Source organism: Bombina bombina, chromosome 4, assembly GCF_027579735.1.
Source record: "Bombina bombina isolate aBomBom1 chromosome 4, aBomBom1.pri, whole genome shotgun sequence".
Taxonomy (NCBI): Eukaryota; Metazoa; Chordata; class Amphibia; order Anura; family Bombinatoridae; genus Bombina; species Bombina bombina.
The window spans coordinates 864,912,096-864,927,634 of record NC_069502.1 but is presented as its reverse complement, the minus strand read 5'-3'; the positions used below and the strand labels follow the sequence as shown (position 1 = coordinate 864,927,634).

Below are 15,539 nucleotides of genomic sequence, written 5' to 3'. Positions count from 1 at the left end.
GGTATTGAGGTGCCTGAGATGCGTAAGTAGGGTTTTTGCAAATTTCACCAAGGTGGGCTATTTATCTTTGTTAGCTTTCACCAATGCAAGGGGCCTCTTAAAGTAAGCCTGGTTTTCATTCTGACATAAAAATATCTATATGCAATGGTAAACAACCAGCTATAAAGGTTAGGGGAAAAAAATATCTAGTCCACTCTTAAAATAGCAGATATATACTTAGAGGTTGAATTTGGTACATATTCCAATTAATTAAAAATATATATAAAAAAAAAGGGCAAAAGGGCTAAAGACTATGGGGCATATGTATCAAGCTCCGAAAGGAGCTTGATGCCTCGTGTTTCTGGCGATCCTGCAGGCTTGCCATTAACACCAGTTATGAAGCAGCGGTCACAAAGACCGCTGCTCCATAACCTGTCCGCCTGCTCTGAGCAGGCGGACACACATCGCCGGAAATTAACCCAATCGAGTACGATCGGGTTGATTGACAACCCCCTGCTGGCGGCCCATTGGCCGTGAGTCTGCAGGGGGCGGTGTCTGTCGGACCTGATCCGCACTGTCGGATCAGGTCCGACAAATCTTCATAACTAGGGGCCTATATATCAGTAACAGGACACAGACTTACACATTTATCTATAGAGTACATATAATCAGCAACAGCAAGCGATCCGCTAAAAATTATGCAAACAGGCAACAGTGACATAAATTCATATAACAAATGTCATCAATCTAGGGCTAGGTGTAAATAACAAGCTCAGCACTATATCATGCAAAGCACAGTCCCAAATCACCTGATATAATATAAACAATACAAATTATGACTCCTATTTTATTTCTGGGTTGCACATAAGACAGAAGTAGATGTAAAACTTAAAGAGAAACCTATAGTGTCCTGAAAAAGTGAAAAGTAAAATGTCTGTAGACAACCTTTATGCTAAGGGTTTAACCATAAAACACAGAGTGAAGCAAGCAGCTGGTGCTGTGCATAGAGCAACTAATTGCAAACCAACTAATCGATTATGAGATTCGTTGATAACTATTTTCATAATCGATTATTGTTGCAGCTCTAGATGGCGGTGACAATTGTGAGGTGGGGGAGGGATCCGGGATTGGGATGTATCAGGTGGGAGGCTGATCTCTACACTAAAGCTAAAATTAACCCTACAAGCTCCCTAATTAACCCCTTCAATGCTGGGCATAATACAAGTGTGGTGCGCATCGGCATTTAGTGGCCTTCTAATTACTAAAAATTTATGCCAAAGCCATATATGTCTGCTATCTCTGAACAAAGGGGACCCCAGAGAAGCATTTACAAGCCGTTTGTAAATAATTTCAGTGAGAAACCTAAAGTTTGTGAAAAAAGTTTTGTTTTTTTTTATCGCATTTTGAGGTGAAATGGTGGCATGAAATAACAAAATAGGCCTAGATCAATACTTTGGGTTGTCTTCTAAAAATAAAATATATACATGTGAAGGGTTATTCAGGGATTCCTGACAGAAAAAAAAAAAAAAAAGTTTGGAAATAGCAAAGTTCTACTTTTGGTTATCCTCATCATGTATTTGTAGAGCGCCAACAGGTTCCGCAGTGCTATAAACATAGGTGGTATATAAAAACAATTACAGGGATCAAATGAGTAGAGGGTCCTGCCGAGAATTGCATTGATGTAGTCGAGCTGGGCTCATAGGCTTACATGCTATGGGGTTTAAGGGGATAGCAGTGTAGATAGGAAGCTTAGAGTAGGTTGTATGCGTCCCTGAATAGTAGAGTGTTCAGGGAGCACTTGAAGCTTTTAAAACTAGGGGAGAGTCTTGTGGAGTGAGGCAGAGAGTTCCATAAGATGGGAGCCAGTCTGGAGAAATATCGTAAACGGTAATGTGAGGAGTTAACAAGAGAGGAGTGTAGGAGATCATGAGCGGAGCGGTCGGGAGGGAGAGTATCTGGAGACAAGGTCTGAGATGTAGGGGGGAGCAACGCAATTGAGAGATTTGTGTTTAATCCTGGAGGCAAGAGGAAGCCAGTGAAGGGATTGGCAGAGAGGTGCGGCAGATGAAGAGCAACGTGCAAGGAAGATGAGCCTGGCAGAGGCATTCATTATGGATTGTAAAGAAGCTAGGCGGCAGCTAGGGAGACCAGAGAGGATGGAGTTGCAGTAATCGAGGTGGGAAAGAATGAGACAGTGGATTAAAATCTTAGTTGTGTCTTGTGTAAGGAAATGTCTGGTTTTAGCAATGTTTTTAAAGGTGGGAAGCGGCAGGCTTTAGCCAAGGACTGAGTGTGAGGAGTAAAATAAATAGCTGAGTCAATTGTGACCCCAAGACATCGGGCATGTTAAGTTGGGGGTAATGATGGAGTTATCAACAGTTAGAGACATGGGGGGTAGAGATTTTGGAAGATGGGTGGAAAATAAGGAGCTCAGTTTTGGAGAGATTTCGCTTGAGGACGACATCCAAGATGAGCTATGAGAGACAGTTAGTGACACGGGTTAGCAAGGAAGGATATAGTTCCTGTGCAGAGAGGTAGATTTGGGTATCGTCGGCATACAAATGATAGTGAAACCCGTGGGACTTTATTAAGGAACCTAATGAGGACGTGTAGATTGAGAAGATAAGGGGACCGAGCCTTGCGGTACCCCAACAGAAAGGAGGTAACGGGGCAGAGGATGCCCCAGAGAAGGCTACACTAAAGGTACGGTTAGACAGATAGGAATAGAACTAAGAGAGCGCCGTGTTGCAGATGCCGAAGGATTGGAGGGTATGGAGCAAAAGAGGGTGATCAACAGTATCAAAGGCTGCAGACAGATCAAGGAGGATAAGTAGAGAGAAGTGGCCTGTAAGTAAGTCGTTGGTAACCTTAACAATTGTACTTATTGTCTACTTTTACTTATTGTCCTATAACTTGCAAAAAATGCAAATGGACATGTAAACAGTGGGTAATTTAGAAACTATTTAGCATGGGTGTTTTTTGGTGGTTGTAGATGTGTAACAGATTTTGGGGTCAAAGTTAGAAAAAGTGTTTTTTTTTCCATTCTATTTTAGAATTGTTTTTATAGTAAAATATATGATATAATGAAAATAATGGTATCTTTAGAAAGTCCATTTAATGGAGAGAAAAACAGTATATAATATGTGTTGGTACAGTAAATGAGTAAGAGGAAAATTACAGCTAAACACAAACAGCAGAAATGTAAAAATAGCCCTGGTCCTTAACGGTAAGAAAATTGAAAAATGGTCTGGTCACTAAGGGGTTAAGGCAGTTCTGAAGGCAAAAGGGGGTCCAACCCGGTACTAGCAAGATGTACCTAATAAAGTGACCGGTGAGTGTATACACATAAATAATACATATGTATACATATATAAACATTAATTTTAGTGAATTGGAGCCCTTTGCAATCAAGTAGATGAAAACATGAAACCGCATATTTATGAAAAATTCATATTTAAAAGGACCAGTCATATAATGTAGACATGTTTTCATTATTGTTTTGTCTCAATGCAAAATACTGTATTATGACTATATTGTAACCTTGCTTTTGTTGATATTCTATATTACCTCAATAAAAACACATTTAAAAAAAAAACAAAAAAAAACGACCAGTCAACACAGTAGATTTGCATAATCAACAAATGCAAGATAAGACAATGCAATAGGACTTAGTCTGAACGTCAAATGAGTAGTAGATTTTTTTTCTGACAATTTAAAAAGTTAGGTCTATTTCCACTCCCCCTGTACCATGTGACAGCCATCAGCCAATCACAAATGCATACACGCTTATTCTGTGAATTCTTGCACATGCTCAGTAGGAGCTGGTGACTCAAAAAGTTTAAATATTAAAAAAGACTGTGCACATTTGGTTAATGGAAGTAAATTGGAAAGTTCTTTAAAATTGCATGCTCTATCTGAATAATGAAAGTTTAATTTTGACTGAGTGTCCCTTTAATAAAATGTTATACTGTGTATTTACTGTAAATATTTTGAATTCAAATGTTCTGCACATAGAACAATGTTCTATGTAGAAGAAAAAACAGAGGCACCACAATGACCTAGTATCACCAAATCAGGAAATAATAAATATGAGACAAATGGGTACTCAAAAAATAAATGCACCCAATGGTGCTAATGGGGCAGGCTGTAACTTTGCAGTAGTCCAGCTCACTGTATATGGACAAGCTGTAAACCCAAGCAGGAGGATTCCAACAGATTTACCACCAGCACCTGAATAGGGATTTAAAGCAAAGCTACCATATCCTAGTAAAGTCTAATCAGACAGGGTAGTAATAAGTGATTGCACTTACAAGATAGACAGCACCTCCAGGTGCAATAGAGGCAAACTGGGACTTCTCAGCTGCCTAGTAGACTGGACTCCCTTGCAAACAGGAAACACTCCAAGTTCCAAGAAGAAGGAAGATAAAACTCCAAAAAGCAGCAAGTGCATAATAAAACCTTTTTTTTTTTTTTTTAAAGCAACGCGTTTCTCAGCCTCTATAGGGGTCTGACAGGGCCCATAGTATTGCAGGATAGGCTGTGATCACACACACCCTCTTTTTGGGGAGGGACCAAGGAGCATAGTCTGATGGCGGCGATACCTCTGCACACCTTAACAACTGTGTTGTGGATTTTTATAGGTGCGTGATAAGTTTAACATTACCCATTATTTATATTGTTACACACGTTTATAAATTTCACTGATACAGCATCATGGCCTGACTAGGTTTGATTTTACATGCACTTACTGATAATACATGAACAAGGGATTGTGTCTGGTATGGGGAGTCTCTGTATTATGGCATTGGAGTACTCCCTGTAATTCTATGCACATCCCTACATTCATACATAGGTGTATTCTAATGATGTGACTATATGGGGCCAATTTAAGATAGGCATATCATGTCATGACTACTGTATATGTTTATATCTTGTGTTTATGTTGTCTTACCATAGTATCCAATTGAATTAAGGTCCACCTACAGATGTAACCACTTGATTATACACCTTTTGCAGTTTATGCTTCGTTACCATGGTGACCAATGAAATGAAGCTTCACACACAGATGGTATTAACTAATTAACCAATCATAGGATTAGATATCTTTTAAACAGCAAGTTTATATTTTAATGTTGTATAGAATAGCCTGAGGAAACAGCCCTTTAGAGGCTAAGAAACAGGTTGCTTTTAAAATAAATTATTGTTTTTATTATACTTTTTGGAGTTTTATCATCCTACTTCTTGGAATTTTGAGTGTATCCCTGTTTGCAAGGGAGTCCAGTATACTGGGCAGCTGAGAAGTCCCAGTTTGCCTATATTGTACCTGGAGGTGCTGTCTGTCTTGTAAGTGCAATCACTTCTCACTACCCTGTCTGATTAGACTGTACTAGGCTATTGGGTAGCTTTGCTTTATATTGCTATTCAGGTGCCGGTGGTAAATCTGTTGGAATCTTCCTGCTTGGGTTTACAGCTTGTCCATATACAGTGAGCTGGACTACTGCGAAGTTCCAGTCTGCCCCATTAGCACTATTGGGTGCATTTATTTTGTGAGTACCCATTTGTCTCATATTCATTATTTCCTGGTTTGGTGATACTAGGCCATTGTGGCGCCTCTGTTTTTTCTTCTCCAGATCAGCTTCCATCAAGACTTGATCATCTTCTAACAGAGTGCTGCCTTAATTTTGGCTACCAAGGACTTTTTGTGTTCTGTTTGTGGTTTGCTTTTTTTTTTTTTCTTCTATACTCTGTTTTTGGTGTATATTATATAGTTGGAGTTTCGGTTAGGAAACGCCCCCAACGGGAAGTTTGCTCTGGTGCATCTTAACCATTTTTTTATGTTCTATGTTTATTTAAATAGATATTCCTATACATATTTATAATATATCTCTCTCTATACGGGATCCATTTAATATTGTGAAGACGGACATGATCCGCTATAGCGAACCATGTCTGCTGCACATCGATAAATGCCAATCGGCCGCCGGCAGAGGGTGTCAATCAACCCGATCGTATTGGATTGGGTTGATTTTCAGCGATGTCTGTCTGTCTGCCGCCTCAGAGCAGGCGGACAGGTTATGTAGCAGCGGTCTTTAAACCGCTGCTTTATAACTTGTGTTTCTGGTGAGCCTAAACACAGGGCATCAAGCTCCGTTCGGAGCTTGATAAATAGACACCTATATCTCTATAGTGTACCAAAATACCATGAGATATACATGTAGAAATGCCGGTATTTATTTATGAATAAAATAGAACATATTCTGCTATGTAAAGAACATTGGAATATGAAATATTCATATTTTCATGCCAGGTTAGCGCACTTGAGAAAATGCGACCGGGTTTGTGTGCGGGTAGGGTGTTAAAGTTTTTCCACTTTTCTTGCTCCATTGACTTCTCTGGGGAATACGTTAACGTGGTTGCGATATTTTAACTTCGGCTTTTTGTGCACGTTGGGTTAGTGCTTGTGTGAATCTTTTTACTTTCAACTTGAAATAAAGCTCTCTACCTACCGCCGCGAAAAAAGCTGAATTCTAGCGGAGTTAGCGTGCGAGTGGGAGCGCAAAACGAAGCTCCACTTGTAATCTAGCCTAATAGTCCTAACTGCACATCTTATTAGGAGAGTGGAAAAAAGAACAACAACATCAGGTATCAGGAGAAGTCCATTCTCCTTTAAAGGGAACAACTCTTTGTTGGTGAGAGCTATTAGGGTGAGCCAAGATATATGGTCCACAGTAGATAAATTTACTAAACAAGAAACGTTACTTTATGGTAAACTGTCACATAGGAATTTATTACTCACCTTTGGTAGTTGGTAAACTGCACACGAACGGCTCCTCTCTATCCTCAATCTTTGTAACAAGTACAGGTTTCTCAGGCACATATCCTGTATGGACATAAATCACAGATTATGTGGGGAACAAAAAACACTATATGGTGCCAAAAATAAATAATTACTCAGTAAAAAGAAGAGATCCTGCTGCTGAAAATTATTTTAACTTAACCGAATAACCGCAAATAGCTTTTGAGTAATAGATTATATTTTATAGCAAAAAATAAAAATACATTTGCAATTATAAAGTATATTGCTAATAATCTTCTAATGAAATTTAGAATGTAATGCAGTGTATTGTATGCGTCTTTAAACCAAATATAAAAATAAATATATTTGATATAACCCAGTTTGATTTTTTCATTCTCACATTTCTAGAACCCTATTTGAATGAAAGAGGTTTGTATTTAAAATACACAAAATCCATATTCCGACAGTTATATATCGGCCAGATTACAAGTTTTGCGTTAGGAGCTGGGGGTGCCATGGGCAGTTTTTTCTCACCGCTCACTTAGTTACAGCGCTGATATTACAGGTTTTTACAAACCCGGCGTTAACAGGCAAGAAGTGAGCATAGAGCAAAATTGAACTCCATACCGCACTCCAATACCAGCGCTGCTTAAGTGAGCTGGCCGTAAGTGCTCGTGCACGATTTCTCCATTGACACCAATGGGGAGAGCCGGCTGAGAAAAAGTCTAAACACCTGCAAAAAAGCAGCGTAAAACTCAGTTACGCAGCCCCATTCATTCCTATGGGGAAACACATTTTATGTTTACACCTAACACGAACCCCGAGTCTAAACACCCCTAATCTGCCGCCCCCAACATCGGCAACACCTACATTATTCTTATTAACCCCTAATATGCCGCTCCGGACATCGCCAACACCTACATTATATTTATTAAGCCATAATCTGCCGCCCCCAATGTCGCCGCAACCTACCTACACATATTAACCCCTAATCTGCCGCCCCCAATGTCGCAGCCACTATATTAAATGTATTAACCCTAAACCTAAGTCTAACCCTAACACCCCCTAATTGAAATATATTAAAATAAATCTAAATAAAATTTCTATCATTAACTAAATTATTCCTATTTAAAACCAAATACTTGCCTATAAAATAAACCCTAAGCTAGCTACAATATAACAAATAGTAACATTGTAGCTAGCTTATGGTTTATTTTTATTTTACAGGCAAGTTTGTATTTATTTTAGCTAGGTAGAATAGTTATTAAATAGTTATTAACTATTTAATAACTACCTAGCTAAAATAAATACAAATTGACCTGTAAAATAAAACCTAACCTAAGTTACAATAACACCTAACACTACAATTAAATAAATTAACTAAATTAAATACAATTAAATTAGCTAAATCACAAAAAAAAAAACACTAAATTACAGAAAATAAAAAACAAATTACAAGATCTTTAAAATAATTACACCTAATCTAATAGCCCTATCAAAATAAAAAAAAGCCCCCCCCCCCAAAAAAAACCTAGCCTAAACTAAACCATCAATAGCCCTTAAAGGGGCCTTTGCGGGGCATTGCCCCAAAGAAATCAGCTCTTTTACCTGTAAAAAAAAAATACAAACAACCCCCCAACAGTAAAACCCACCGCCCACACAACCAACTCCCCAAATAAAATACTAACTAAAAAAACCTAAGCTCCCCATTGCCCTGAAAAGGGCATTTCGATGGGCATTGCCCTTAAAAGGGCATTTAGCTCTTTTGCAGGCCCAAACCCTAATCTAAAAATAAACCCACCCAATACACCCTTAAAAAAATCTAACCCCCGAAGATTCACTTACCGGGAGAAGTCTTCATCCAAGTGGCAAGATGTCCTCAATGAAGCCGGCAGAAGTGGTCCTCCAGACGGCATCTTCTATCTTCATCCTTCCGGCGCGGAGCGGGTCCATCTTCAAACAATGGCTTCTTCGTAATGAATATCTCTTTAAGTGACGTCATCCAAGATGGCGTGCCTTAGATTCCGATTGGCTGATAGAATTCTATCAGCCAATCGGAATTAAGGTAGAAAAAATCCTATTGGCTGATTGGATCAGCCAATAGGATTGAACTTCAATCCTATTGGCTGAGCCAATCAGCCAATACGATTGAGCTTGCATTCTATTGGCTGATTGGAACAGCCAATAGAATGCCAGCTCAATCCTATTGGCCGATTGCATCAGCCAATAGGATTTTTTCTACCTTAATTCCGATAGAATTCTATCAGCCAATCGGAATCTAAGGGACGACATCTTGGATGACGTCACTTAAAGAGATATTCATTACGAATAAGCCGTCGTTTGAAGAGGATGCTCCACGTTGGATGTCTTGAAGATGGACCTACTCCGCGCCGGAAGGATGAAGATAGAAGATGCCGTCTGGATGAAGACTTCTGCCTGTCTGGAGGACCACTTCTGCCCGTCTGGAGGACAACTTCTGCCCGTCTGGAGGACAACTTCTGCCGGCTTCGTTGAGGACATCTTGCCGCTTGGATGAAGACTTCTCCTGGTAAGTGAATCTTCGGGGGTTAGTTTTAGGATTTTTTAAGGGTGTATTGGGTGGGTTTTTTAGGTTAGGGCTTTGGGCCTGCAAAAGAGCTAAATTCCCTTTTAAGGGCAATTCCCATCCAAATGCCCTTTTCAGGGCAATGGGGAGCTAGGGTTTTTTAAGTTAGGGTTTTATTTGGGGGGTTGGTTGTGTGGGTGGTGGGTTTTACTGTTGGGGGGTTGTTAGTTTTTTTTTTTACAGGTAAAAACAGACGATTACTTAGGGGCAATGCCCCGCAAAAGGCCCTTTTAAGGGCTATTGATAGTTTAGGCTAGGGTTTTTTTTTCATTTTGGGGGGGCTTTTTTTTTTTTGATAGGGCTATTAGATTAGGTGTAATTAGTTTAAAGATCTGTAATTTGTTTTTAATTTTCTGTAATTTAGTGTTTTTTTCTGATTTAGCTAATTTAATTGTATTTAATTTAGTTAATTTATTTAATTGTAGTGTAGTGTTAGTGTAACTTAGGTTAGGTTTTATTTTACAGGTCAATTTGTATTTATTTTAGCTAGGAAGTTATTGAATAGTTAATAACTATTCTACCTAGTTAAAATAAATACAAACTTGCCTGTAAAATAAAAACAAACCCTAAGATAGCTACAATGCAACTATTAGTTATATTGTAGCTATCTTAGGGTTATTTTATAGGTAAGTATTTCGTTTTAAATAGGAATAATTTAGGGGTTAATACATTTAATATAGTGGCGGCGACGTTGGGGACGGCAGATTACGGGTTAATATTTAACTAGTGTTTGAGAAGCGGGAGTGCGGCGGTTTAGGGGTTAATATGTTTATTCTAGTGGCGGCAATGTCCGGAGCGGCAGATTAGGGGTTAAAATTTTTATTTTAGTGTTTGCGACACGGGAGGGCCTTGGTTTAGGGGTTAATAGGTAGTTTATGGGTGTTAGTGTACTTTTTAGCACTTTAGTTATGAGTTTTACACTACAACGCCGTAGCATAAAATTCATAACTACTGACTTTAGAATGCATTAGGAATCTTGGAGGTAGAGGGTGTACCGCTCACTTTTTGGCCTCCCAGGACAGACTCGTAATACCAGTGCTATGGAAGTCCCATAGAAAAAAGGGTTTACGAAGTTTACGTAAGTCGTTTTGCGGTAAGGCCAAAGAAGTGTGAGGTGCCCCTAAACCTGCAAGACTCGTAATAGCAGCGGTAGTGAAAAAACAGCGTTAGGACCTGTTAACGCTGCTTTTTCAGCTTAACGCAAAACTCGTAATCTAGCCGTATTTTTTTACTTTATTAGCATTGGGATGATGGGGATATGAGGTTTGTCACTGAACATTAATGTAAAGGTGCTGCAGCGGTAGCTGGTTTCTATGGTTATCACCTGCAGGTTACAGTGACGTGAGACCCTGCATTGAAAATAAGGGTCATTTCCCCCTCTAAATGGAGACAGTAGACAGATACTTAACCCCACTACAGCCGCTGCTTCCTGCACCAAGAACTATAATGCAGATCCTAAGAGTCAGGGAACAGTGCAAGGGACATGGAGCTGTATATCTCGTGAATAATTTTATAAAGTAACAAATGATTGTAATAACCAACACACAGATTTTATACAAGCCCAGATTATGTGTCACTTAAATGTGTTTTCCTCTTTGTCACGTTCCCTGTAGAGTTATATAAATTACCTAGAGACCTGAGGGTCTGATAATTCTCCATCATCACATCCTTATAAAGCTCTTTTTCTTCTTCAGTTAAACAGCCCCACTCCTCCTCCGAGAAATAAACTGCAACTTCATCAAACTCCATTTGTTCCTTAAAATTAAAAGCAAACAAACATAAAAACAGGATTTAACTTGTAAAGAGTAAACCACACAGCGCAAACTGACTCTGATAATGACCATGAAGAAATCCAGAGCTTGACCAGTGACCATGAACAGCCCATATGGTCAGTGTGCTCACTCCCCCTGGGGTTGCGCTGTGTGTTGTATAAAAACGCTCTGTACCAGATGTCACACAAAGTAGCAGATAAGTAACAATATGACTAATCATGCTTACCTCCCCAGTCAGCTCTGAGGTTTGGTTCTTCTCAGTCGTCATCTTGTTGGTCACGCGTGAATCAGCCCCAATACTCCAATAACTGGTTCTGATCACTTAGTGATCTGACACTGAGTAAAGTACTCACCTTGTCACTTACAGTAACACTGACCTATAACTAGAGAGGAGGGTGTAAATAATATATATTAAAGGACCAGTCAACTCATTAGATTTGCATAATCAACAAATGCAAGATAACAAGACGATGCAATAGCACTTAGTCTGAACTTCAAATGAGTAGTAGATTTTTTTCTAACAAATTTCAAAGTTATTTATATTTCCACTCCCTTTGTACCATGTGATATCAATCAGCCAATCACAAATGCATATAGTATAGTCTGAATTCTTGCACATGCTCAGTAGGATCTGATGACTCAAAAAATGTAAATATAAAAGAATGTGCACATTTTTTTTTTAATGGAAGTAAACTGGAAAGTTGTTTAAAATGACATGCTGTATCTAAATCATGAAAATTGAATTTAACCTGAGTGTCCCTTTAATGTACAGATCTGTGTCTACATCACACAAACATCACAATTAGCTACCAATCAGCAAGCTCTACTCAGGTGCTGAACCAAAAACGGTCCAGCTCCTAAGCTTACTTTCCTGCTTTTCAAATAAAGATACCAAGAGAATGAAGAAAAAACTGATACTAGGAGTAATTTAGAAAGTTGCTTAGACATTAAACCCAATTTTTTTCTTTCATGATTTAGAAAGAATATTCAATTTTAAACAACTTTCCAATTTACTTCTATTAACTAATTTGGTTCATTCTTGCTATATCCTTTGTTGAAAAGCATATCTAAATAGGCTTAGTAGCTGCTGTTTGGTAGCTTCACATAGATGCCTCAAGTGATTGGCTCACCCATGTGCATTGCTATTTCGTCAACAAAGGATACCTGAATAACGAAGCAAATTAAATAATAGAAGTAAAATGGTAGGTTTTAAATTGTATTCTCTATCAGAATAATGAAAGAAAAATTGAGGGTTTCATGCCCCTTTAAAATTGCATGCTCCATCTTAAAGGGACAGTATACTGTAAAATTGTTTTTCCCTTAATGTGTTTCTGATTACTTCATTTTTTTACGAACTGCAGAGTATAAAATGCATGAGAATTTGCTTTTAAAGGTTTGTGTATATTAAATAGCTGATTTTGTGTTTTGAAGCCACAACCTAATAAAATGGGTTGAGCTCAGGAGCGGAACTACCATTGGTGCAGTGGCATTAGGGCCCAAGTGCTTGAGGGGCCCAAAGCAGACAGTCTATACTTAGGAATGTGCAGAATGTGTACAATCCTAATGCAGGGGATCCTTGTTATGAGTGTAGGTTGCCGATATATCTATCTATATTAATGCTGTTGCTTTCTACTGAGTAACCTTTGGGGGGCCCAAAAAAATTGCACCAGGGCCCTCTGTTGAGTAGGTCCACTACTCGTTGAGCTTGTAGGTATAATCAGATCTCATTACTTTATCACATTGTGTACATATACATGCTTCTTTATCTTATACCTGTCAGTAAACCAAAGACCTATACTTGGAGAGAGCCTTTGAAAATTAAAATGTTATTATCTTATCTCTTCTATACCCCACTGGGAGTGTAATTTCTTCTGCTGGCTGTGTTTACACAGCTTATCTATAGCTTGGACCTAAGGCCAGAAACTTTCAGAATAGGTGGGGATGCCACAGGCTAATTCAACTATTTCAATCAATATTTTTTTTTTTTTTATTCTTGTAAAAATGTCTAACCAGACTGGACTGCAGAGATTCAGATATTACTGTTGAGAGCTGGCATCTTTGTAACTTGCTGCTCCTGGTTTTGGGCCTACTATTGTCTATTTAAATCAGTGCCACATTTATTCCCCTCAAACCGTAATAAATGTTTGTGAGCAGAGATTCAGATTTTAAAACTGTAAAAAAAAAAAAAAAAAAAACTGGCATATGTGCAACAGCTTCTTGCACTCGCACCCAATTTTTGTTTTTTTAGCTACTATGGGCTGTTAACCCTTTCATGCCGGGGTTAACATGTCTACATCAGAACAACTGTCCTGATGTAAACAATTTGAAATCCCGCGATCATGCACGTGATCACGAGATTTCAATGATGGGATCGCGTCAGGGGGGCATCCCTATGATGCTAGGCACGCCCTCCAGACTGTGATCCCATCAGGTAAGTGCCAGTGCCTTCAGGAAAGTCAAGCTGTTAGGACGTTGTATTCCGTCTATCTGCACTAAAGCCCAGCAAAATTCGGACGGAATACAATATTGTAATGGTGTTAAAAAGGTAAAATTGTTGGAACTCTATAACTGACAAATCTGTGCAACATTTATTCCCTTTAAAGGGACAATCAACTCCAAAAATGTTATTGTTTCTAAAGAGATAACCCCATTCTTACCCAATCCCCAGTTCTGCACAGCCAACATGGTTATATAAATACACTTTTTACCTCTGTGATTACCTTGTATCTAAGCCTCTTGACAGCCTACTGATCACATGACTGTTTATTATCTATTGACTTGCATTTTAGCCAACTAGTGCTGTGTTGTGCACAACTTTGGGTGTGAGCATAATGTTATCTATATGGCTCACATGAACTAGCGCTCTCCTGTTGTGAAAAGCGACCATAAAAGCATGTAATAAGAGGCTGACTGTAGTGGCTTAGAAACGGGTAGAAATTTAGAGGTTTAAATGTTATTAAGTATATTGGTTGTGCAAAGCTGGGGAATGGGTAGTAAAGGTGTTAACTATCTTCTTAAACAATAACAATTTTGGTGTTGACTGTCCCTTTAAACCTTTCAAAATGTTTGTAAACAGAGATTCAGATATTAAATTGTTTGTAGAAAACATTGATGTTTACTGTAGTGAACTGACATGTGTGTTACTTGTTGCACCTGCACACAATTTTAGTTTTTTTTTTTTAGCTACTATGGCCTATTTAAAAAATTGTTAGAACACTAAAAGTACCATATCTTTATATAATATTTTTCAATGTAAACCTGTCCTAGCAACATGAGATGTGTATTAAAGGGACAGTATTCACCAATTTTCATATAACTGCATGTAATAGACACTGCTACAAAGAAGAATATGCACAGATGCTGATCTAAAAATCCAGTATAAAACCTTTTAAATATTACTTAGAAGCTGCCAGTTTAGCACTGTTGATGAGGTAGTCTGGGACACCCACTGAAAGGGGCTGGGTAAACAAAAAGAGCAGACACTCCCCACCTCCCCTGCATATGAAAAGACAGATAACATAAAGGGGAGCCTGCAGGGGTCTGTAGACATGCGTATACATCTGGCACTGTGGGGCTTGGTTAGGAGACTGAAAATCAGCACAATGTTCTTAATAAATAAGCAAAACTATACATTTTAATTAAAATACTACCAGATGGGCTTTATAAATGGATCATCTACAAAACATTTATGCAAAGAAAAAATGTATTGTACACTGTCATGTTAAAGGGATAGTAAACCCAAAATTTGTCTTTCATAATTCAGATAGACCACGCAATTTTAAGCATCTTTCTAATTTACTCCTATTATCTTTGTTCTCTTGCTATCTTTATTTGAAAAAGCAGGAATGTTCAAGTGATGGTAAATTTCAGACTATAAAAATGTTGCAATAAAACATCAGTTTGCAAGTAAAACCAATTTTTTTTTTTAAAAGTGTATAATATATATATATTTATTTTATAATAAAATGTTTATAATCCTAATTGGTATTGTCTGTTCCTTCGACCCCCCCCCCCTCTTTTGGCTGAGCTGAGCTGTATAGAGCAGTCACATCCACTTTTTACATAGGCTTTCTATGGGCTTTAAAGGGCTGGACTTTATGATTGTCAACTGACACACATGTTGATTGGATGTTCACTGGAATTGTCATTAAAAAAAAAAAAAAAAGGGAGTGCATCCATGTGAGCCGGCATAACATTGTAATAGAATCATTACTATATGCCCTAATTTAACTCTTTCACAGATGGATTTAAAAAATAAGATAAACATATACTTTTTTTAATGGCAGAGATTACATTTATGGCATTTGATTATTTAAAGTGTACCATAACTTTAATGATTGCTGTTTGATGCAATGATCAAGTGTCAAGTCTATTTTATTTATTTTTG

At 38.2% G+C, this 15,539-nt stretch overlaps 1 protein-coding gene across 2 annotated transcripts in view; it reads right to left on the bottom strand.

The window, feature by feature from the left end:
* LOC128657336 (zinc finger MYM-type protein 1) overlaps nt 1–15,539 on the bottom strand; it is a 116,983-nt gene that overhangs the window by 100,073 nt on the left and 1,371 nt on the right. Inside the window, exons 2-4 of one of the 2 annotated variants that reach the window (XM_053711644.1) lie at nt 11,379–15,539; nt 11,009–11,135; nt 6,776–6,859 (exon numbers count right to left, since the gene is read on the bottom strand). The exon at nt 11,379–15,539 is cut by the window's right edge and continues 590 nt beyond it. In XM_053711644.1, coding sequence (XP_053567619.1) covers nt 6,776–6,859; nt 11,009–11,135; nt 11,379–11,420 — 253 coding nt within the window. In that variant the 5' untranslated portion in view covers nt 11,421–15,539. The remainder of the gene's footprint in view (nt 1–6,775; nt 6,860–11,008; nt 11,136–11,378) is intronic. The other variant, XM_053711643.1, reaches the window with a different exon arrangement.